Source organism: Lepeophtheirus salmonis, chromosome 13 (genome assembly GCF_016086655.4).
Source record: "Lepeophtheirus salmonis chromosome 13, UVic_Lsal_1.4, whole genome shotgun sequence".
Classification (NCBI taxonomy): domain Eukaryota; kingdom Metazoa; phylum Arthropoda; class Copepoda; order Siphonostomatoida; family Caligidae; genus Lepeophtheirus; species Lepeophtheirus salmonis.
In genome coordinates, this window is record NC_052143.2 from 7021942 (window position 1) to 7049546 (window position 27605).

The 27605-nt window shown below is 29.0% G+C and overlaps 1 protein-coding gene across 1 annotated transcript in view; it reads left to right on the forward strand.

Annotated features, from left to right (window-relative positions):
- Positions 1 to 27605, forward strand: part of LOC121128611 (histamine H1 receptor) — a 110422-nt gene that overhangs the window by 78422 nt on the left and 4395 nt on the right. The window contains exon 4 of the mRNA XM_040724205.2: positions 26572 to 26832. Within this exon, the coding sequence (XP_040580139.1) occupies positions 26572 to 26832 (261 nt within the window). The remainder of the gene's footprint in view (positions 1 to 26571; positions 26833 to 27605) is intronic.

Consider the following 27605-nt stretch of genomic DNA (forward strand, 5'->3'; position numbering starts at 1 on the left):
TATCGTTTTTCAGAGGTATTTTATTTTTGATTCGAGCTTTAGTATAAATGATTTGCTGGGACACACTGTTGTTATACAGGGAGCGGGGATCAAATTGTCGCCAAAATATTTTTCTACAAGTAACAACACAAAATATACATTTTTAACTTTTTTATTGAAAATCAAAACTATGACGAGCATATAGGTATAGAGTAGCCATTCATTCGATATAATCACCGTTGGCATCAATAACGGCCTCAATACGGCCTCTGAACCTGCGCAGGCTCTTCTGGCCATCTCATTGTCCATGTTGCCGAATACCTCCTTGATGGAGTCCATCAGGCTGGCCTTGGTGCTATGGGGATGTCTGGTGGTATGTCTCTCGACATAGTCTCAGATAAAATAGTCCAAAGGATTAAGGTCGGGAGAGTTAGGAGGCCACAAATCCTTGGTTACGACGTCATAACAGTTCTCGGTTAACCACTGCAAGGAGATTTTGGACACATGGCAAGGTGCTCAGTCCTGTTGCCACACCCAGGGCCTGTCTCCGGCCACCCCTTGGATCCAGGGCAGAACCACCTTCTCCATAACATCCAGGTAGACCTCTGGTAGGGTCATCCTCAACCATCTTCTTCACCTTGTCGACAAAGTCGGTGTCCCTGACCTTCCTGTCGGCGCCCTCTTCCTTGGGTGCCCTCTTTATGGTGGCATCAACATCCCAGGTGTCCTCTAGCTTCTTACGGATACGCTGAACAGTCCGTAAATTCACTCCTAAGGTTGAAGCAATCGTTGAAATGGAGATTTCACCTCCATTATTAACCAATGCCATGACTACGGCGGACCTCGAAAGCTCCTCGTTCCACTTATAGTTCTTTATCTCCTCATATGATGACGGCATGATGCTAACTGAACTACATATCGTCAGCTGACGAGAATAGCTTTCCTATTTAATAACCGGTTTTTTGTTTGATAATGTCGTCTTCAAGTTATCAAGGTTTAAAGTAGGCGAAAATTTGATACCGGCTCCCTGTAGAGTCATTCATGGCACCCTTGGCATCCCTTCCAAACACAATAGTATTCCAGGAGCCAACTACCAGGCGTTCGAAAAGACTTGGAATGTTATTAAAATGAAAATTTAAGATGTTTATTAGGCATTTTTTGTAAACATCCTGTTCATATTTTTTAGTGCGGTAGTTTTAGAAGGGATGTCATCTATTCATGTCAAATTAAATACTCATGAATGGAAAACGAATATCAAAATAAAGAAATTTGCCTTTCTAGTCTGTGCTAGTTTGGTGGAACCAAACCCAAACTCACGAACATTCTCTCAGTCAGCAACCAGACTGTCTGGATTTCTAAAGGGTTTATAATCTATCATTTTGGCTATTAATAACAGTGAAAGTTTTTTCATCACCGAAGAAAATAGCTCCGTTTCTGTGATGTTTAAGATCATTTAGGATGTATTTACTGTGCTGCAGACGAGTATTTTTTTTTTTTTTTGACCTGACAAAGAAAAAGTTTTATGTGAAGCGTCAAAGACTTACCAATACCAATTTTAACAACTTTTGACACTCTGGACTTAACAATGACTTTTTTCTGGGCCAGCACATTAATTTTCACTCTTAGATTGAGTTCAAAGGTCTTTTGGGCAGATTCTGGTATTATTTTATTGATTGACTACTTCCAGTTTTATCTTCAATGTTATATTCAGCTTCAAGTCCATTTCTGATCCTCCAAACTTTTTAGTAAGAGACTGAAAGCATGTTCATAATGTTGATATTAGTGTGACCGTCACTGAATATAAAGGTAAACAAGATTTTTGTGCTTCCATTCTCCATTTAAGAGTATTTAATTTGATCTAAACAGATTTTAAGACCATCACAACAAAAAATTCGTAAACGAATATTTACAAAAGAAAATGCCTACTAGACTTTTAAAGTTTTCATTTAATAAAACTCCCAGCCTATCGAACAGCCGGTACATTTTGACAAAAATAATCACTAAATCATCGTTTAAACATTTGATAAATAAATTTGCCTTTGACGTTCGGCAATTTAACATTTGTATCCTCATCATTTGTACCCAATTATATATCCATTCTTTTCAAAAGATATAAAATTACTTGTCAAATCACATAAAAACTTTTTTTAGACGAATTAAATTAAATTATTAAATTAGTTTTTTTTATTTTTCTATGCACCGAGCAAAAAGTTGTGCAAAGTCACTAACCTGATTATATATAATTGAAAAGTTGTGTTTTTACATTCAGTTACAATATTAGGGAAAATATGAATAAGAGTACCTGGGGGTCCATTGAATTTTGAGCACTTATATATTTAATTCAGAAGTAAATATTAGAAAATAAAGGAAAAAGACTATTATTATTGGTACTTTGGTACTTTCCCAAGATTTTCTATTTATTTAAATGGAACCATTGGTTGAAATTTCTTATATATCGTATTTTTTTTTATTTTTATTTTTTTGTAGAAAGGAATACTTATTTTGAGAAAAGATTGCAGCATAACTTTAAACTTGAAATCTACAATTTCTTGTTCAATAAATTTGATATTAAATTATATCAACTTATAAGGGAATTGGGATTGTGCACAGTAGAGATATCTGATAATAAATTATTCTTCAATGTCAATTCAGGTAATTTTTTAAACAATATTATATTTGGATTGTTCATAATGAAATACAGTCAAAACAAAAATCATGATGATTAAGCACTTTGAAAAATTAATGTATTAATATTTCATACATTTTATTACATAAAAGTCATGAATCCTTTTTTTAATAAAGATATTTTTATTATAAACTTCATAATTATAATCAATCATATTTGTAATATAATCGAAATATTAACATTGCACTAAAAAGTTACAGGTATTAAATATTATTCTTATATTATTTGATGATTAATTGACCGTAGAACTTATCACTAAGCTATATATAATTTCAAAGAAATTTTTTTTTCTTTGTAGAAAGCTTATGTATAACTAAGTTAGGGTACAATTTATCAATATTTGACTGTCACTGTTTCATAAAAACATAATTTCAACTAAAATTTCATATGAAAATTATTATACAATAATAAATACCCTACCGAGTGGTCCATTAAAATCTGGGTAATATGAAATTTAAAATTCAATAGGATATGATTTATTAATTAACAATAGAATTTTAACTAAATTAATTCTATAAATACCAACTATGTGTCCAAGACCTCTTAATTTTTAATGTACCCACCTTTAGAGGCAACGATGGCTTCTTGATGTCATTATAAGGCCTGGTACCCGCTCTGGTTGTAATCTTCTGTGATGGCATCCCATTGCTGGCTGACATTAGTTTTGAGGGCCTTGGTGTTTAGATGACCGACACTGCAGGTCTTCCCGACGATATCCCCTCAAAAGTTGTAATTAAAGGGGTTGGCAACAGGAGGCCCAAAAGTTTCAAAAAAGAGAGTTCAAAAGAACTCAAAAAACTCATTTAAAACAGTCTTGAATCGGTGGATAAGGGGTTCTTTGATTGTTGGTGTCAAAAGGGCTCTCTCTGCCCTCACAAGGCTCTTTCCACCAACTTTTTGGATACCTCTAGGGACAGTCTGTTGTAAAACCCCGATATCTCTTGAATGGTTCCACATGGACTTGAGGGGATTGGCTTGGACTGTTTTCTATCACTCTTCCGGATCTAGTTTGGCCTTTTTGACAGAGCTCTTGTTATTCTCCATGTTTCGGACTTTTTGACAGAGTAGACAGTGGTTCTGGGGACGCCCAACTAATAGAGCGCTCAAATTGAAATTCGTTGATTACGTTCAAGAGTCTATTTTCTCGTCTTGTACGTATGCCAAGAGAGTTCAGGTTTGTTTTGTTTCTAATTAATTGTTTAAGCTTTAATTTATCGAAATATGAATTAATTCCCCAATACTAAACCTTAATTAATTATTAAATTAGTAAGTGTTCATATTTCAATGGACAATCCGGTATACCAAAATGCAACACAAATCGTAATGAAGTAGAAAAGTTTCAAAGCATTTTATTAATGTAATCAAATAAGTTGAAAAGTATACGTTAGTAAATAGACAATAATAAATGCAACTTTTATATTAGATTAAACCGATACAAAATTATGTCATATTGTATAATGGTCTTTCAAACACTAATTAACTTTTGAAATGGGTACAACATGTTATTTTTTTTTTGCAGGGATATAAAAATAAAATGTTATTGCCCCTTACTTTTAATTTTGTGCCGTTGTTTTTTTAATTTAGAAAGTTCCTTGTTAAATAATAATCTTGAAATATTTTTACGCCTTATTTTATTTGTAATTTAATATATAACATCAAGTAAATATATATTTGTAGTTTTAATCCCTAATAGTTTGGTATTGTGGTCTTAAAATCCTTTAAATTACAATGACAAAAATTATATATATTTATAATTTATGAGACTTTTCCTCTTTAATCACACTCTAAATGTTTGGATTTTTGAGGGCATAAATAGATATGATTTAAACAAAGGATTATTAAAAGCCAATTAAACATACGCATGAATAGTAAATTTACGTATGAAATAAAAAGTTGAGTTATAATTCAAACTATTGCTTACTTGATCGGCAGTCAAATATTTTATGAGGCAATGACTCTAAGTACCGATTCTAATACCAATATAATACTGGTCTACAGAACAATATCACTCCTTATAGGCTAAGTGGTATTTAAAATACCTTATCTTAGATCCATAATTATTTATAAAATATGTAAGTTTATCAAAAAGAAATCCACAAACGCAGGAAGAATTCAGTTTGAATTCTAAAAGTAACTGAGGAAAATTGGAACAGAGACTTTTTTTAACGTCGAAAAGTGAGGACCATAAATCATACATAATAATATGTATAATAGGATGTCTTTATAAAATAAATCAAATAATTGAAAGCTTTTCATTGAAATATAAGATAAAAATGATTTTTAGGGGGAAAAAGTAAAATATATACTTTTCTAGTATTGTAATCCTTTTTTTTTATGTTGTTCCAAATTTATATATAATTTGATTTTTTTATTATTTTGCTAATTTATCATAATTAAGAATTCTCTCATTAAAGATAAATATGAAATTTTACATAGTTAACTACAGTAAGTGGTGCCCCTTCCATTATTCCTCTATATTATTTTGCATGGAAGCTTAATCCAAATAATAAATGTGACGTCAGTATTGCTGATGTCGGCAACTTTAATAGCCTAATTATCCAAATTTTGTAACAATAAAACCTTTTTTATTAATATTAAGAAAAATAGGGAATTAATTGATGTCAAAATGGAACCAACAAATAAAATGGCTTAACAACGAGGGTATCATTTTTGATACCCATTTGGGATTCAATGTAATATATTTTGAGAAACTTCTTAATTATATTTGTTCAAAATTTATCGCATTCATTTTATTTACTACAAAAAAAAAAAAAATCGCTCATATAGTTTACCTACCTGGACAGACGTGGGTATCATATTTGATATCCAATCATTTCAAATAATGTCAACAATTGTGTATGAAATGGCTCAAGCAGGCTCAGACATAAATGGATAGCTTTAGGAAGAAATTATGTACCTTTCTTATATAAATATAAACATAGATTTTGCTGAACAAACAATTATAATTCAATTTATTATTGTGCAAGGATATCCAAGAAATAAGACATTATCTTGTGTCATCAAATGGTTTATGCAAAAAAACATATAATTTAGTAATACTTTATGTCAATACTAAGTACTGATATTTTAATCAAATCAAAGTAAAAAGTTCTATTGTTTTATCGATTAGGAACAAGAAAAATAGGATAATTGGAGAAAAATATTTTATTATTTCCAAATGTGATAGTTAATTTTTAGACAAAAAATGTTTTGAAATAAGATTGTATAATGATAAATTAACATATTTTTCCCACATTTTAGACGTATAATAATATTTATCAATATAAACTTTTAAATATATTGATAAATTATTAATTGAGGGAAAAATATGTTAATGCGTAACAACTTATTTCCCATTAAACGATGGTGGATACACAAAAAATAATAAAATATTTTTTTTTAATATTTTTCTTCCTTCAAAAACAATATTTTTTGTCTAAACCGATTAAATATCCCTCTAACTATTATTTGTACTAGATTTTGTTATCTTTGCTGACATTCATTGACTCTCTTGATTGCATCTTGACATTTACGTTGTAAAAATATCAGTTTAAGCTAAATATGATGCAGTTGCTAATTAGTTGTCAAATATATACATTTAGGATCTTGCAAAACTAATAATGGCATTTAACAAAATGTATCATCGACAGGCTTGTCAAAAACATCAGAATAAAAATAACCAGAAGAACTTGATGGAGGTGGTTGGATACATTGATTTATTTATCTTGTTCCAATTTAAAATAATCACTTTCTAGAAACATTGGAGTACGATGTAGATGTACAAGATAATGTCTTATTTCTTTCGAAAACGATATCCTTGCACAATAATTTGTTCAAATTTTGAATTACGTACATTGTTTGTTCAATGCAAAAGACTCCTATGATAAGTTTGATTTATATAAAAAGATACATAATTTCCCCCTAAAGCTATTTTATGTCTACAAGTTGTCGATTTGAAAATGAACTAAAACAATTAAAAATCCAAAAACCGAATTATTGTACAACAGAAAAAGGGGGAACGTATTTAAATTTAAAAAATAGATTGGATATCAAATATGCATTTTTAATCTTCATTATGGTTGAAGAAGAAACACTTCAAGTTAGCACTGTCAACGACAATGGTAGTAAATAAATCATGAGTCAAATATTTTTAATATTACCCAAAATCAGTATTTTCACATGTTACATTTTCAAGAGTGTCAAAATGGGGTACAGGTTTGATTATATATACATCAAATGGATAGAAACAATACAAAATATTTGTATACAAAGAGGTTTTACAATAGACATTTACCTGTTTCATAATTATAGTTTATTGTAAATCCTTATAGTTTAGAATTTTCACGTAAATAAGCAAAATCTAAATAAAACCTTTCTCATTTTTCATTCGTTATTTTTTAGATAGTGTGTTTGTGCTAGTATTTAATATAATAATTATTGCAATTGTCCTCTAGTTGGGAACAGTTGCCGTATTGTCATGTCACATTCGATTGTAATTTATTAATAAACCACTGATTAATATAATTTCTGAATAGATTCAATAAATAAATAATATTTGTGCTAGATTTTGAATATTTCTTTCAAACAGGCTCTTAGTAATTATGTCCCAAATAAACAATACAATTGAGCCCAATCTTCTCTAGCTATAAGATTTTTCATTGCTATATTATATAGAATATCAGCTAGGCAAAAAGTAATTCATGCTTAACTATGTAATTAAACTAATAACTAAAATGATCCAACCCCTTTTTAATTAATAACATATACTTTTTTATAACAATATTGTTGAAGTACATATTTATACTAAGTCATGAATTATTTGAAAATCTTTTTTGTAAAGAAATCATTATTAAATGTATTACTAATGTAATTATTTTTATATATAGGATGTCTGATAAAAACAAAACGTTATTTTCTAATTCTGAATTAATTTCTCATTCGATCATTTATTTTTTTTATATAGATACACATCTCCTCAACGTTTTCATTTTTTATTTTTGATAAAAAAAAAAGATTAGATGTCTTTTAATGTGCTCTGCAAATTTCTACTATTAAAAAAATTGGGAAGCAAAAATCAATTTCAAGAAAATTATTTTTAAACTTTTTAAAGATTGTTTATTTTTTAAATTAGCATTTTGTAAAAAATAACTATTTTAAAAGAATATTTTTTTTTTCAGAAGTAGAAAATGGCGAAGCACATGATAAGACTTCTATTATGACCTTTTTATCTTTCAAAAACAAACTGACAGTGCAAAATGGCTGATGCTATCAAAATACGTTGTAACACATTTGCACTATCAAAATAAAAATAAAAATTTAAGAATCTAAAGAGAATTGAATTCGGAATTTCAAAAATACTGGTTTCTGTTTGATAAAAATACTAAGAGTAGTAGGTCCTAGGTTGCAATCCATAATGATTTTAGCACATTCTAACTTTTCAGCCCTTAGAGGTACAAATTAAAAGAGATGATTTTTCTTCTCAAAAAATATTGTGATCATTGATTCCATGTTCAACGTGTGCTCACAGCAAAGATAAACGTATTTAAACTCCTTCAACTCATGGTCTATCCAATACAAGAAAAGATAGCCAAAATGAAAGTTATTAATTTGTTAAAGTTTGGGTTTAAATAGTATTCATCATGCTTTATAAAATTATGGACTTTAATTTGGACATTTAGTATATATATGTATATAGCTTTACCTTTCATATGATTTACATAATTGAGTATAGTATTTCCTTCCCTAATACGGTGTAATGTAATATAATTACAGTATTATATTTACTAATTCATTTTGTCTATAGCAGAAGCCTCCAAAGGATTAATTACGTCAATTAAAATAAAAAATAAGATTGGTCTCTCAGGTTTCAAAACTTTTTATTTGCTGTTGGGGATTTTTTAAAGTTTTTTTATCATTTCCGAAAAATTTCAGTCTCGTCAATAGTATTTAAGAATGTACAAGTAAGTCATGATTTATTTTTTGGGCGATATTAATGTAATATCTTGAATAATAGGCACATGTATATTTTGTTTAAATAATATATTTTCCATTGAGATAAAATTGACCATTTCATCTTCAAATCTAGGCTGAGCTGTTAGTGTTCATTGACCCATTTAATAGAATTTTATACTCTTCAGTGTAGACCATTTTGAAACCTTTTACTAAATTATTTTGGACTCTCTCTAAAAAATATTACCATTTATTTATGGATTTGATTAATTTTTCATAAAAAACTAGATTTTATCGTCAATACGTATCTATATAGACTTTTCTTTGAAGGAGTTTATCTTAAGTATAGGAAAATTAATGGATGCTAATACCGGTTATATAGTCGCATCGGGGTATTGATGCATGTAAAACAGTACAATACTTAGTATTTGCATCATCATTACATGATAAAAATATTGAAAATTTTGTTTCAGGAACCGATAGATAGGAAAATACTAATATTGTAACAACAATAAACAGTATTTATGTACCATAGACGTACCGGAAGGGACGTTAGGATCTTACGTGACGTCCCTGGCGTTGGACTTAAAATGGTGTCGGTTTTATTTTCAAAAGGTAAAAGGGGGGGGGGAAAGAAACAGAAGAAAGAGAAAAATATTTTTTTTGATTTCATGAACAATAAAACTGATTCATATTTGCGAACCTGGAGGTGGGCTGGAAGGGCTGTAGCCCCCCCCCCCACCCTCAAATTAAAAATTTTCTTTTCACTATAATTTTTTTCCAAAAAAGTTAATATTTGTAAGTTTTTACAAAAAATTAATTTATTGTCAATAGCAATAGATTTTTAAAAATTTTTACCAAAAATTTAATTTGTGAAATTATTGTCGATTTTTTTGTCTTTTTCATCCTTCCCAGTATTTGTATTGTTGAACTAAAAAGGTTGTTGGAACAAAAATAGGTATCAAGTCCCTAATATCAAAATTCCTGCAGGTCTATGGTACGTATCTACATATAAAGGTTTTTTAGAACAAATTTCCATCTTTGCATTGACGGCATAATTCTCAAATTCCGAAAATACAGTCAACAAAATTAGGATTAGTTGTATTGCACTAAGTTTAATATTCATAACTATACGATCTCGAAAATGACGAGAATTTCCAATAGAACCATTCAAAACATCAGGAATGCTTTTTTTGGAATTATAGGTCCTCATAGGTGATTGATTAGAATGAAGAAATAAAACCAGCAAGAGGTGAGAAAATTCAGATTTTCAGATTTTCTCAGTGGCTATTTGGAATTACTTACCATAAAAGCCTCTGATATCAAGAAGACGACACTAATCTCCACCCTCGAGGAGTTGTACTAATGTATCCCAAAGATCTGATAATAAGCATGATCATTTTTCAGAAAAGCCAACTTTAGTTGGGATCAGCAACCATGGCCGATGATTTAAATCATCTCAAAATAACTTCACTACAAGAAATTTTTGTATCTAGCTTTTTATTTAGGAGATGGTCCGACATAAATTCGATCTAAGTACCCTGTATTTTATTTGAAAAAGGTAGAAATTTCTTTGGAAACTAATGAGAATAAATTGAAAAATATTGCAATAATTTAATATTTCAATTACAGAGGAAAATTATTTAGTAATTGTACCGATTTTCTATTGTTTACATTCAAAAAACTGACAATCAATCAATCTTATTCCTAGTTCATTTTTTTGTATTTATAATTTCATAATGTGTATTCTTTTTGTGTACTTCTAATTGTCTCAAAGTACAAAACATATTTATAATTAATATTACCCATATATTATACATTACTTCAAAGGGTTTTTTTCAATTTTTCTAAATTAAAATAGACAATAAGCAATTGGAAAAATATCTTATTAAATTTTAAATTGACTTTACAAATCCTAAGTACTTAAATATTTCATATTTAGTTTATGAATTTAGAAAATGTTATATTTATGGGGAATTACAATATTAAGATTTGAAATATATTAAGTTGTTGTTTATTTTCGTTAAATAAAGTATGCTTGGCATAACTTTTATTTCACATGTGAGTCATTAGCTCCAATAATTGCCTCAATGCAAGGCCTAAACCCCTTGTATACCTTGACTATGTAGTCAAACTCCACCTTCCTCCACTCCTTCTTCATGGAAACTTGTAGACCAATGGTGTTTAACCTTATTGAAGGTACTGACCCCTTCAAGTTTCATCAGTACCTTCACTAAACCCCTTCGTGATAAAATATGATTTCTACAAAATATAGATACATATTTTATTAGTGCACAAAATGAACCATGCATCAGTTTCAATCAAACCCCATGCTGCTCAAAAAACAAAACCAATAAAATATAAATTTCAAACAAAAGTTTAGCTGAACGAATATTTGTCGCAAATCAATGTCTCTTTTGTTGTTGGCTTTCAGACAGAAGTTCAGAAATGTGTGACTTTATCATGACAAGTGCCACTCTCATATCTTATTAGCAACAGAGTATGTTCTTTTTCTTCGTTTTTATGTCGACAATCCTAGAAACGGATCTCTCACAAAGATATGTTGTTACAAACGATATAAGTATCTCCAGGGCTTTCTTTGCTACAAGAGGGTATGGAAAGAATTGCTGACACAAAAACGTTGAGCCCGTTGGTGTTCTGAAGAGTTGTTATTGAAGCTGGCTCTGCTCAAGTTCAATAATTTGATCGAGATATTCATCGTTCAAGTCTGCTGTCGTAACAATAAACGTAATATCATGTCTTACCTAAGCTGGAAATGACCTGTGGTATCCGTCGAGAGGCTTTCCAAGCTCTTCTATGTACACGGATAATGCTTCCTTCAGCTCTCCAGGTACAGAAATGTGTCCAATTCCAGCGACATCTTCGATCTTACTAACTCAGTCGTCCAGCAGGGGAAAGTTTGGGAGTTAGTTGCTTCCATAAAGATAAATATCATTAAATGCCTCCAGATTTTCTTCTGCTTCGATTATTTTGACTTTACCGCCCTGCATATGTCGATTTAGATGATTAAGAGCACCGAAAATGACTGCCATGAGTGAGACTGAACTCAAAATTTTTGAAGTAATCTGCGTGACAATGTCCGTACTTTTGCAAAACAGGGCTTATTCCACATGCATCATAAAACACGATTCTGCACCTTTCCCCTGGTTAACCACCAAACTTTATGTTGGTACAAAAGTACCTCAAATTCTTACACATTTCATTACAAAGCTCTTTGACGATGCAGTGCATCATAGCACTATTTTGCACGTAGCTCACACATACAACAACAGTTTTTAATATTGGTGTATCATTTGGAGTCAATGATTTTGTTGCACATGAATACCTGTGCAAGCACACAGTGCATAACAATGACGTCTTGTATATCAGATTTCATCAGGTCTCCGAAACCAGAGCAATGTACCAGAATGGATGGAGCTCCGTCTGCAGAAACCATATTTCGTGAATGCTATTCCGGATTGAAAATAATAAAATATATACAACTTGATAAGATAGCCCTTGTAAATATATTTAATAGGTATACAAATAGTTTAAAAAAGGAATAAAAATACTAACTCTAAATCAAAAACGATTTTTTTTTTTTTAAATGCAAAGAAAATATTATTCTCTATCTAACAATTGGATTAAACCCACACTCAAAAGGACTTATTTTGTCCAAATTTAACATACCACTCTAGCTATGAATGTAACCTAGCGGTATTACATTAGATGTAGCTGCAAATCTTATTATTATTATCATGTATGACAGTACGAAAAAAAACGAAAATGTTTGGAAGGAGCGCAGCTTAGCTGTCATGGAGTTTTATTAAATTAGCAAAGAGCAGCTATACGATAAAAGAAATCAACACAAAACTCGCACATTGGTATCCGAGTTTTATGAAGTAATTAAAAAAAGACATAAAAAGTAGAGTATGACTCGGAACTTGTCAAATCTTGGGATTCTGTTTCGAACCAACTATAGCAGCTAAATCTTCCCAGACTTACTTCATTTCTTTAGATAATTTAAAGTTCATGATTTCCCACAGGTGTCTACTCATAATTCCAGTTCGTTTTATAAATGTTTTTTATTTGATTTTTTTAAGACTAGCGGGAGCACTTGACATTGCTTGGAATTACTTAGTCGTCAAAGAACTTTTATTTATACTAGACTTTAGTAAAATATGGAGTTATTGGCTATATAAACTTTTGAATTACGATTACGACCCCAATTTAAATAAGTTAAACTAATTTTTAGATTAATTTGTGGAACAAATATTTCGAAAACAGTTTTGTGTAGTCATCAGTACCTTATTTTAGGTGTATTGTAGTCTTTCTGGTATACTAATATTATTGTTATTATAAGATCCTTTTATATGTCCATATAGAATATATTCAATTACAAATACAGTCTCTAGAGAGCTACACAATTTTTTAAATGACAAGTTTTAATAATTCATAAAAAGATATGATATTTTGACTGAAGAGTTTTTTAGGGAGTAAAAAGTTTTAGGTTGACCGTCGAATATTCAGGCGATTAACAAGTAAAGCTCGTAATTCCGCGAGTATTTTTTTATAAACTCAAAATACTCAAGTTGTAAAATTCAGCTTCTGGGACATCACTAACAGAATTACTATGATATCGATCCTCAATTCTACTCCTACCTCAACTAGGAATTATACATATAACTCTACAACAAATCCTCAATGTCACTTTTCTACTGTCACAAACTACTTTATACATGTATATTATCTCTTCAAGAATATAAAAAAACAACATATATTCTTATAGAAACTACAAAAAGACAGGCCTTCTACATTATAATACTATTTTTATTCATCATAAATTTTGTAACCCACATATTTCTAAATACTTTTACAAGATAGAAATCACCTTTATTTTTTTTTTAAATAAATTGTGATTAATATTATAACCCTTTATATTAATACAATTCTAGTTTATAAAGACTTTCAATAAGCGGGACATGAGTCAATCATATCGGTGCCATATGGAAAGTTAGAAAATTATTGACCCACTTCATGGTGCTTTTATGTGCCACAGGTGAAGTAACATTTTTTTGAAGTTTTACCCCAAAAGCCAGGGTATTTATGAAAAAATAATTAGATAGGGGTTCAAAGTTTTATTTATACAAAATTGACTTAAAAATGAAAAGAAATGATTAAAAGTAATCAAGATGTAGGATATTATTATTTCATTAGAAAAATCTGCTCAAGTTTGTGCCTTCAACCCAAAATAATTAAAAAGATATGGATAAGGTTAAGATCAAATTCTACTTAAGAAGTTGATATTTAGAAGATAAGAATGTTAAAATAAAAAAGGTTAGAATAGAAAGGGGATATAAAACCTATTTCTAAAGTAATTATTAAAAGAATTAAAGACACATACAATATGTGTCTTTATACACGCAAAGAATATTGATTATGAAAAACATTACAAAATTATCATTAGATTAATGAATGACGTGAATTGTTAAGTTATATGTTTCATGATCCAATTATGTTTTGATCGATCCAACAACAAGAGATTATACAGTTAATACAATTAATTACTGAGTTAATACTTATGTAAATAGAGGTCCATGTCGTATTTGATTTTGAATTTTACGTGGACATTGATAAATCTGCTGGACAAAAATAATACTGAGATTAACTACTCGTAATAAAAGATCTAAGAGTATCAACTAAGACACTCATATTTTGAAAAAAGGTATTATATTGTAATAATGAAAATAAAATGCAGTTCAATCATAACAGAGGACAGGGGTTTTTCTTTGTACTCTGAATTTAATTCAGGCATGCATTGATATACCAGTTAGTCCATTGAAATCTGACGTCGCAAGGGCCACCATCTACGCCGTCAGGAAGTCCAAAACGTTGGAAAGAATGCAGGGTTCTGAAAAAAATCCAAACTGGATTGGGAATAGATAAACAAAACAGCCCAGGGATCACCCCTACAGCCCATGAAGGTCCAAGCAAGACATCTTGTAGTTTCACACCGGACTGTCAAGAGAACTATCAAAAAAGTAGGTTGAAAGATCCTTTTTAGGGTAAAGAGGTCACTTGGGATATCATCAAGGAAAGACACACGGAGGCCTGCAGTGTCTGTTATCCAATCAACGAGGACCTCAAAACGGGTTTCAGCTAGCAATGGGATACAATGACAGAGGAAAACATCAATAGCTAGTGCTAGGCCTTCCACCCCCGCCTGGAAGCCATCATTGCCGCTAAGGGCAGTTATATTTATGTTTGCGAAAGCTCAGACAAATATCTATTTATAGTTTAATTTTGATGAAAGTCTTTGGTTAATTAATAAATTACATCTTGTTGAAGTTTAAAATTCAAAGTCTTCAGATTTTAATGGACTACTCGCTACTAAAGTTTCAGTGTTTTATACGTACAGAAGAAAACATGTTAAAATTGTTAATGGACGGGGAAAATTTTCTATCAGGCTCATACTCTTAGTTAGTGATAGAAATTATTTAGCTTGCCTTTTTTGGAATTGGTAGTCTGAAGAATAGAGTTTCTTTGCCCCAGCTTATGTCATTATTATTTAACTCTTATGTATTTAATTTCATTTTCTACAACATTCAAAACCTGACGGAACATTTGTGTGTCCTCATAACAGATGGAGTGTCACCTTAAAGATTTGTTGCAGAGGTATAATTGTACGTCCTTATTAGACTTAGAGTAGAATTGATGATCGACTTAGGAGTAATTCTTGCCAATGTCTTTGTTAATTTTCTTCTTCCCTCCTCTTTCCTCGTTACAGCTGATTAGAAATAATCTAACAAAACTTAGCTGTTTTCCCCCATCAGAGTTACCATCTGGATTTTCGGTTTCTCTTTTTAACATAACCAAAATACATACGAATTTGATCACTATTCAAAGGATTTGCTAAATACAAGGAGTTCATAAAATTAACGCTTCAAATTACCGTTTATTTGGGTAATATACATAAACGTTATCAAAATATAAATTATTAAATTGTTTGACTATAAGAATAATTAGACTCACTATCAGAATGGAGGCAATATATATCTTCTAATAAGCAACAAACAGAAAGAAAGCCTAATCTAATCAACTAAACGAAAGGAAAATGCGTCGCACAGGAAAATAAAAAAATATACAGAACTCCGTATTAATTGGGTTTGTTATAATTAAAAGTACTTTATTTGTTAGTATAGCAATATCCTTTCTATATCAAGGAGACGCTTAGGGTACTATGCCAATGCATATCAAAGTACGTACGTATTAAGAACAAATTAAAAAAAAAAAAAAAGAAAGAAAAGAAAAGCATAAAAAGTCAAGTATTATTCGTATTATTGAAATGTTAATTTATAGCTAGATATCTGGGATTCGGACTCCTAGGGGCTCTTAAATTGGTTTTATGAGGTATGAAATGATAAAATGTCAATGATTGTATATTTATGTATCATACTATTCCTTTGAAGTACCCACTAGAGAGTAATTGCATTTAATTTTTGTAAGGGGGCACAAAAAAATATGGGAATCTTTTTTTAAGGAGTATTCCTCATAGCTTTTTGACAAGAATTTATTTCATATTGACGAAATAAATTTAAAATCTAACCATCAACGAATTTTTTTTAAAATAAAATATTGTGAAAGCTATGCATAAAATAATAACAATAAATAATTATTTTTTCGAATAAACAATTGTACAAAATTGTCGCTTTACTTTTTAGAATTAAGTTTACGGATTAGTAATTTTCTTTTAATTAGAATAAATTTTTATTTTACTCACGTAAATGTACTTTTAACATGATTGCACGGAAAAAAGCTTAGCACATACTTATGTAATTGTGAATCGTTGAACTAAAACATTGTTTTCAATACCTAAATAAATATATGGGGTAAAGTATGTAATTGTCTAATTTTATATAGTAGTCGAATTTGATAAATAATGCATGTCGAGTCGGGTTACATCATTCAAAAGAAGGTGGGGCCTGCAGTCTTTAAAAAGGGCAACTTTTATATCCCACAAATGTTCATAGCAATGTACAATAGGGTGCCCCGTTAATTTATTTTTTTGAGCGATTCAAACACAAGAGGCATCAAAATTTGTGTAATTTTAAACCATTTGTCTAAAATAATACAAAAATGAATTTTAAGAGTTAATTTATGATTAAAACAAGAGTGGGCACTCGTTAGAGTAGAAAACCTCCACTGATGGTCATTTTTTGTTTTACTTTGATCTTGGACTTTGATGTTGACCTTTCAAAATGTAATAGCCTTTTACTGTGACCAAATATAATCTTAGTATCAAGTTTGATCAAAATCCATCTGTAATGTTAATTATCATATTTTACTTAAAAATAAAATTCACAGAGTCGTATCTAAAGCTTGAGTAGAAGCTTCAAAAACTTTTGAAGGAGTTGTCAATAGAAGGATTTACTTTGAAGGACGAAAAGACAAAACTCAGACAAATAAGAAAATAGGGCACTCTTTCCTTCGCAAAGATGTAATAAAAAGATTAAATTTATTTATTAGCATTTTATTTGGAAACCACAATGGATTAGTTACTGTACTCCTGGGCTAGCAAACTGTAAACCTGGAAAATTTGCACACTCAAGATGGCTTACCCCTGCTAATGATTACTTAGACTTTACGCAAGTACTCATAATCATTCAAAAAACCTACAAGTGTTTGTCAACTACGTGCTTAAAGTCTAAGCTCCAGTGCGGGCCCTATTTAAGCTATCCACGTCTTTTAAGAATGGACATAAGCATTTTATTTCTCTGGATTTTTACCAGAAAATCTTAGGTCTCTCGTGGACCCTGTTATTGAAAGAAATATATATATATATTTTTTTTTTTTTTTGCACCCAGAAAACCTACTTGTCAGTATGTTCTTTGATGAGCGGGACTACATTCAGTAGTTGGCATTACGAATAATAATGAAAGCTAGGGGGACTGAAATCATCATTAAAAAATAATATTTAAACCAACAAAAGAAAACTTTTATGCAAGAGACTACACCGAGATTAGTATGTGGCATGAATGTCAAGTTACAGCAACACCGGTTCTTTGAAATATTTTTAATGAGGACCTTCAAATCATTTTCAAAAATAAGAAATTATAAATTATTATTTTTTATCACACGTAATCAGTGGAAGGATGTGTTAAACTGGTAACAGATGCTTCATAATGTGTAACTAACGTTAGTTCTAGAAATGACTTTTAAACACGAAAATAAGTTTCAATTTTGAGTTTTGACGTGGTTTTTTTTCTCAAATTTACTGATACCATTTTTCTATATTTTGAATTAATGATTTTAATAATAAAATACCTTTCAATATTCATTTTTTTATTATTTTAGGTAATTAGTTTAATTATGGAAAAACATAAATTTTTACGAAATTCGAAGACCAATAGAGCCCTCCCAATGATGAAATATTTAAGTATCGTTGATTTTAATACTAATACAAAATAAAATCGATAAAGTTATTGATGGATTTTGATCAAACTTGGTACTAAGATTATATATCATCACAGAAAAAGGTGATTACATTTTAAGAATTAAAGGTCAAATTCCAAGGTCACGCCTAAAAATGACAATAAACGGAGGTTTTGTGTTCTACCAGGTGTCCATTCTTGTTATAATCGTAAAATAACTCTAAAAATGTATTTTTGTATTATGTTTGACATAGGGTTTAAATCTGCGAAAACATAATTTTTTTTTTCAAACATTGAAGAGCTGTAAAGCCGTGTAAATAACACACAATTTTATATTTCTACTTTTTGTATAATATGTGTAAAATTATGCAAATTTTGATGCCTCTTGTGGTTGCATATCTCAAAAAAATACATTATCGGGACACCCTAATGAACAAGCTATTTTAAGTAAGTATATTAAGTGAGCTGATTACTTATGAATATGAGTAATATTTATGACACATATAATTTTAGAACAAAAATATTCCAAATTTCAGAGTATTCACCTTTTCCCATTAACAACAATGATATTTAGGGAAAATATCACATTTTTATTTGTATATATATTTATTTAAGTTTTTGAATTCGATGTAATATAATAATTAATCAAAAAGGTACGCTTTATCTTCATATCTTTAATATATGTTATTACAAAAGTTAAGCGATAGTAAGACTCTTGACAGTTTTGTATAAGAAATGAATTTTAAATAATAAAGTATTAGTAATTAATTAAAGTGTGTCAAAACACAAACATAATAGATTTTCATTTTATTTCTACCTTTTGAAGATTCATATTCTTTCAATTGAAAAATCTTTGTATTAAAAGTGTTTTATAATTAAGAAAGGCTTTCAATCAGCATAAATACGAAACTATATGTAACATTTATAATTATATTAGCAATAAAAACATGAACATATTAGCGATCAAATCGTTGCTTAAATGTGGCGGCGATTTTGTTATGATGCAGCCGTCTCATGGCCTCTCACTTTAGTTATATTTTGGGCATTATGGTGGCAACTGATCCGTATATAAATAAGATTAAATTTACAGAGGAGGAACGAATTTGCACCGTGACGATGATTTCAAAATTTGGATGCCTCTAAATGTTACTGGTGTTCAAATTTGGAATGGGAAAAAGATTCGCCAGGCTCTTCTGGAGACTGATAATCCCAGATCCGTCATCATCTGCAAAAAAAGACTACCAAGAAAGTAAGGAGAAGCGAATTAATGGTCAAAAGATTCAGACCATGATTTGATGGCCCATCCAAAAGCTTCAGTACCTTTGCTGAGGGTTTGGTGCCTTGGGTTGGGAAACAAGACTCAACACCTCAGATAGCCCACCAAAGTAGCTGAGTGATTTTTACTATATCTTCATTGGGAAGAAAATATGGTCCCAAACAGTCCTGATCTTAATCAGATGCATTATTTTGTCTAAAGATACGTCGAATCTAAGAAAAATTGAACAACTCATGCCATAAAGGACTTTCTCATTGCCCCCTCGTCAAAGAGACAATTACCAACATATCAAAGATTACCTTTGTCAAAGCTTTCTCCATCTCCCGGAGCCAAATCCATGCTATAATTAGTGCATGGAGGTAGATACATTAAATGAGCTCTTTTTCAACATTCTTATGTACTGTGTAAGCCAATTTTCACGTTAATCCGGCAAAATATGTGGCCTTAGTGACAATTTGAAGATTTTTTGAAAATGCACCGATTTGATCTTATCCCCCTGTATATCAATATAGCAAAAACTTTAGAAAAAAAATACCAAATTTAAAGTAGGGACGAGACACTTTTGTACATTCATAATCAATTGTCTATTTATTTTGAAATTAAGAAAATGGAAGATGTATTGAGTAGAATCTCATTTGATATGGTCCTTTTCATTATAATATTAAAATTACAAATATTTTAAACAGTTATATCTACATTCTAAAAGTATCCTTCGGAACTTAAAACTTTGATACTGTTATAAAATCTTTTTAGAATATAATTGTTGTGTCTTGATGAGGTTGCCAGATACAATCTATATCGGAAAGAGGAATCCAGGAGAGAATGAGGAAAAACGTGGAGGAATAAAAAATTAAATTAAAAGGAACACATATATATTTTTACTTCATCAATACTACATACTTCTCTGACACATACAAACTTGTCATTCTATTTATACTGATAAAAGATAAAGAGGGTACTTTACATACATATATACAAGATAATATAAAGGGAAGAAAGAAAAGAATAAGAAGATCAATCGGATCATAATTAAAATACACAACAATAATGTTGTGTATTCAAATTTATTGCTGAAATAATAATATAACTACATATCTCTAATATTTCAATGTCATAACCAAATATATTTAACTATATATTTCTAATATGTAGATGGTATATAAAAAATGAACAAGATGATAAAAATAGAATTTCTATAGAATATCTCAATTCATATGCCAATAACAACATATAAGAGAAAGCTGGGTGATTTTGTACACTTGCGTATTTTTTAGATCAAGGAATATTCATTTATGAACCAAATTAAAACAAAATATTTTTATTAAAGAACAGCTCTATTAAGCCAAATTTAATTAAGAATATATTTTTATTATCAATTTTCTTTTTTCTTTCAACATTTTCTTTTAAATTGTCAATGTATTTGTAGTCACGAAAGAGTGGGAGGGTAGTATACGGTTTAATTATTCTATCAATTGATCTTAAACATCACCAACTTATTAATATTTATACAAATATAATAAAAGTATTTATTATAACACAGTATTTTATTTGGAAAAATGAAATATGAAGAGAAAAAAAATGAAAAAAAATGTTTGATATTAATAAGTGATAGTTTATAATATATTTACAAATCTTAATTGTTTTATCTTTGGATCTCTTTTTTAAAGACTCAAGACACACTAATTGAATGTTTCATTAAATGGAAATTTTCTAGTAACAAATTTTTCTTGTCCTGTAAAAAATCACAATTAAAAAGATGTATTTTTATATCAACTATTTATATTTGACAAGAACAAACTGAATTCACAGATATATCAACAAACTTTAGGAAGATCATAGATAGTCACCGTTTTCCAGATCATTGTACTTGTCTAGCAATGTAAAACTTAAAAAGTTAACACATACCCACATCCAAGAACTGAATTTTATTTTAAATATGAGGAGGAATTCTTAAGACTACAATGACAATGGCATTTGTATATTGAATTGATATATAATATATAAATGATTATCAGCATTTTATTTTTCTTTGATGAATATTTTTTCTTTAAATAACCAAATGTGATTTATAGTGTCAAGCTCACGGGAAGAAGGGTGAAACCGTACAGGTGAGCTTTAAAGTGCTTGCAGAGGAAATCAACCCACAACGGTAATATTTAAGTTATATATTCCAACTCGAAAAATATTCAAAATACATATATTAGCAGATTTTTACTATATGGAAGTAGTAGAGGTCAAGTAATCGTTCAAAAATATGTCATAGCCTTTTCAACACTTGGAGTGGATCAAACTACATTCCCCTTAATAATTAATCGCTCATAAATCTTAGACAACAAAATGTTTAAGCATTTACTATACTATGAACATGTTTAACCAGGATAGTTATTGAATTAATCAAATGTACGTTGTCAACCGCCGTTATAATTCAACCTTGTCTCACCTACATCTATATTAATAAAGCAAAATTTATCTGAATGTTTGAATATATGTAACACATAACACTTTTTTTTTTACTTAATAGAACAAAGTTCCCATACCACATTTCAAGCCATTACTTAGCTTGAACGTTGAAGAGGTACGTCAAACTTAACACAATAACAGATAAAAATAACATATTCTTATGAAATTTGACACCTATCTTTTGAAGGTTGGTACTACCTAAAAGTGAAGGAAATCTAAAAAAAAATAGTTCTGTATTTATGTGAAAAACAAGGACTTTTCAACCCATGTTATATGTATGAATCTTTGATCCAAATGAAGACATTTTTGACCTAAGACATGGCAAATAAGTCTATTTAGATCTTGTAGTTGTTTAGCATGTAGCATTTAATAGGTATACTCTTCATTTTTGATCCCAGATATAACCATTTATGTCGTATTATTCAATATAGCAGACATGTGCATGTAACAATCTAGGATAACTGTTTTTATTTATTAATTCATAATTCATATTCATTTACAGTATGTATTAAGATTTCAATAGATGGAAAACCTGGTATGTAAGAAATGACATAATTTTTGTTAATGAACACTCTATAGACTGAAATACTAATCAGTCATAACCTCATTGTAATTTTTTTTCTCAAACCCAAACCTGTGAGTGTGCTCATGAAAACGCAGATAAATACTCAGAATTTCTGGGAGAGGTATCTTCTATATTATTAAAACAAAATTTGCCTTGTATCTCCTATGCCCAATAACTCCAGATAATTTCGGTTACTAGCACGTGTAACATAAATATCTAACCAATATGCTTAGAAAAAAAATTATTTTGATTATATGATTGGAAAAAAAATACAATGTTTTTTTCGTTACAATATTTTATTTTTTTCGGCAGTATCTGTACATAAGCATAAAACATTTCGATTTAAAAAATATGTTTTTTTAACATTAGAATGTTTTATCAGCCAAAAAAAAAGAATAAACATTAATTTTATAAATTGAATAAATAGTTATATATATCGATATATTTCATAGCCAGATTTGCAGCAACAGCAACGGCTAAAAACAGTTCAAATTTGTTCAAAATTATTATGTAAGTGATATCCTTAAGATTAAGAGATACATAGAATTATTTTATTAAAGTGTACTTTTGTGAATTCCTTCCTCACAACTAATACCTCTAATCTGAAACAAGGATGAAATTATCTTGAGTTTACTTTGTATTTCAATCTATAATTAATTATTAGTACATTTAATTGTCCATAATTATTTTGCAATTTAGCATTTTTTATCAAAATTAGAAAAAATATTGAGATAATTTTATCAAAGTAGTAGGAAATGGTTATATCATTAAAACTTATTGCGCTTGAAATTTATAATTGTAATTTTTTTAAACTTTTCTTAATATTTGATCTCCATAATCTATTTCAAATTTCTTTATTTCCAAAGTCTGTCCAAAATTGTACTTTAAATTACATTTAAAGTTAAGTGTAAAATATGAAACTTTAAGCAATGGATATTTGTATTTTTTTTTTAAAAATGATTTGATAGGAAATATCCTCCATTGATTTAAATTATTATTTGATAGACAGATTATAAAGAACTATAGAAAAAAACTTATATATTGAATTGTCCATTCTCAAGAATAGGTATAAAAATCATCTTTGACATGCTTGAAAATATAAATATAGAAATATTTAATGGTTTGCAGAATAAACAATTTTAATGGATTAAGTGGGATCTATTTGATGACTTTCTCCCAATCGATAATTTAATTGGTGAATGCTTCTACGAGCAGCCATTTTTCTTTATAGTCAATTCATAAAGATTGATCTAATAATGTATATTTTATAATATAATAAGTATTAAGATTACTCTTTTGTAAAATTATTCAATTATTAATTTTTTATTGATAGATATGATAAGTAATTATCTTTTCCCAATATATTTATATAAAAAGAATAGAATATCCAGTATTTTTAAATTTTCATATGATTACTTTTTTAAAGTACAAGTGCTATTACTTTGATGTTCAAGATAAATCATTGTATTACTTTCTAAATACATAGCGATACGATAAACATCTAAATTTGGATTTCAATAAACTCTAATTTTGAATATGAATGACTCATACTTTACTTAAATATGTCCAAATCTAATATATTATATAATAGTCCTTTATATTATGTCTATAAAAAATGAATTTACTATGTCAAAATATTTCTAATTATTTTTAGACCAAAGCAAAGGTTTTAAGAGATATTTTATAGTAATAAAAATGTTTTTGAGTACTAAGACAAATAGAAGGCTAAAGGAAATGGGACAAAAAGGTATTTAAAAAGAATTTGAAGTAAATATAATCTAATTATTAAGCTCGACTCACTTATCCGAGCAAAAATACGCTATTTGCACTTTTCTATCATTTTTGTGTTATTATTTCTATGGTTTGTTTTTACTGTACTTATAGAAAAAAAAACACACAGAAAGAATGAAAAAGCAGCTGTCCTCTATCACTAAATTGACCTTTATTAGAGTGGCCAGCCTGTTTAAAACTCGACGATAGTCCATTAATTATATATGCCAACAAAGTTGGTTTTTTTTACGTCTAATAATCGAATATTACTTTCTCGTCAAATACAATAAATATTATTCTTTTTTATTTAACTTCTTAATATTGAATATTATTTATTGAATTATATCGAAGGTAATACTTTGTATAAACATGATCCCCTATAAATATGACTGTACAAGAACTTTTTCTCAACCTATGCATAAATGTAGGAATCATTCAATAACTCATAAGTGGGCTATCATATACGTCCAAAATAAAACGTTTCTTCATGTTCAATGAGACGTGAAATGTAACATTCTTATAAAGGAGTAGATATCATAACATTGGTAGAATACCGGGTGGTCCATTAAAATCTGAGCACATAGAATTTTAAACTTTCAAAAGATATCATTTATTAATTAAAATAGAATTTCACCATATATAATACAATATATAGATGTGTGCCTGAGCTTTCTTAATCATTAATGTATCTGGCCTTATTGGCACTTATGGCTTTGAGGGCAATGAACCAAAAGTTGTAGTCGAGGATGTTGGCATTAAGGCTGTAGGGCCCCAAAATTGTCAAAAATAACTCAAAATAGTCTTGCAAAAGAAAAGATGGGTTTATTTTTTTTGTTAGTGTCAAATGAGGCCTCCCAACCTTCAAAAAACTATTTCCACCCACTTTCTTAAAGCTCGCTGGACAGTCTTGTGTGAAACCCTGAGATCTTCTGCAAGTGCTCTCATGGGCTTGAGTAGATTTGCCTGGGTTATTTACTTCAACTCCTCCGGGTCCAGTTTGGTATTTTTTACATAGCCCTTCTTCCTCTCCAAAATTAATTTATTGACTTGTACGTAATCTAGGGACCCCAAATTTTTGTTTACACTTTAATATATTAAAATATGAATTAATTTCAATCACTCAACCATTATTAATTATTAAATTTGTAAAAGTTCAAATTTCAAAGTAGCACCCAATATACATATTTATATGTAAAATACATTCATATTATGTTCTACTTGTTTAGTTCTATTTATTATAGAGCATTTTCAGTGACGTCATGTTAAAGGCACATCCGTAGTTGATATTTCTAGTAAGTAAAATGAACCAATTTAAAAAAAAAAATCTGAAGAAAACGTGATCTAATAGCTCTAAAAGGAAAAAATTAATAAAAACCTGTTTAAATCAGCAAAGCCCCGAATAAGTGATTCAATTTTTAAATTAATTCTGTTTCGCAATGATAGGTGATCTAAAAAGATAGATAATTGGAGAAAAACATATAATCTTTACATTAGTAATTTGTTACAAAAGTACAAATTCATTGCAAACACCAACAAAATAATAATTCTTCCTCTTTTCTTAATCAAAAAGAATAATTTTTATTTTTGGTTTCATATTTAAAATTTTCCAGTCTACTTATGGTTTTGGAGAATCCAATTACAATCTGAACACATGTTTTAATAATTCAAGGGCGTCCCCAGAGCTAGATATGTATTTTTTTTTTTTTTTTTTTTTTTGTGTTCATTTTTGAAAAATAAATCCAAAAATCAAAAAATTTAGAAAAAATCAATGTTTTTGAAAAAAAATCCAAAAATTACATATTTTAATTAAAAATATCAAAATCCCACAGCTATTCACTGAAAATAGAAATAGAATATTAAATTGTATGAAAAAAAAATCTAAAATTGATAGTTATGTACTAAAAAAAAAAATTATAAATCCATAGCTATTTTCGAAAAATTCCAAAAATCTACAAAAATTCACAAAAAAAAGGATAAACATTAAATTTTTTGTATAGTCAAAAATCTAAAACTATTCAATAAAAATATTGAAAATACGAAATTTATTTCCAAAAAAAATTCAAAAATCCAAAGTTATTTTTAAAAAGTTAGTTTTTTTGGGAAAAAAGTTTGAAATATTAAATTTTTAAGTGAAAATATATCATTCCTTCTTTTGGGGGAGGGGATGTAGGCGACACCCCTGTAATTGCAAAAAAGTGAAACAATACCCAAAGAAGGTTGTATATGTAATTTGTTAGCTCATGTTCAGGAACTTTTGATGGTTAGTATCTCTGATGTACAATAAATATTGGCAGATACTGATTTTATTATCACAATAAAACTACACAGTTGATTTTGTAAATCTACTACAATTAAGCCCAGCACAACACTCATTTTCAAACTTCAATTCAATTATATTTTAATTATACAACGGCAAATTGACGGCAAGTAATTTCAATCATTTTTCTTTTATTAGGGGATTGGAAATTTGGTTACGTTGTGTGTCAGTTTTGGTTGGTCATTGACTACACTGCTTCCACAGCCTCCATTTTTAATCTTTGCATATTGTCACTGGACAGATATTGGTCCATATCGACACCTCTCCAGTATCTGCGTAAAAGAACCAAAAAAAGAGCGCTTATTATGATAGGCCTGGCATGGTTGGCCTCTGCAATGTGGTTTATTCCTGTTCTTGGTTGGCATCACATTCTTTATAACGGAAAAAGACAACAGCCAGGTAATTCAATGGGATATCCGCACAAATTATATTTATAAATTAATTACTAAAAGATCAATTTGACAAACTCATTATAGTTTACAATTGAGTAACTTTTTCCCCTATGTGTATTTCGTAATAAAGAACAATATGAAAAAATAAATTAAGCTAATACAAAAATCTATGAGTAAGGAAGTATTAACCTTCAAACTTTGGCGAGGGAAAAGGAAATTTCTAAATAAAAAAGACAAAAAAAAAAAGTAATAATACTAATAATTTCGTTGAAACTTTAATCAAAACTTATTGCATTTATTCGTAAAAATATATGTATGTATTTGAAGGTTGAAAACTATTACTTTTGGATGCAAAGATTACATTGTACACATTAACTAAAGAGTAGAGTCTATTTCATTTATTTCTATGTCCAATATACATTTGTATATAATGAGCATTGTTTGAGAATTTTTTTATGATTACATAAATTATATGAAGCAATAAACCTTTCACAATTTATTGAAAAGTTTTTCTTTCAGCCAATCTGATATATATATATTGACTAGTCAGTATCAGGGATATTTAAAAGAATATTTTCATGTTTGTATATACAACATTTTGTTCATAATAAACGATGATATAATTTGAAAGAAAAATAATATTTTATTGCTCCTTCAAAAAATACATATTTTCATTTCAAATAAAAACTAAGTTATTATTTTTTTCTTTAATCCCGCAGTTACTAAACACAAGGACTTATTATAAATTTAATTAAAAAATTAAATCACATTAAGATTTTT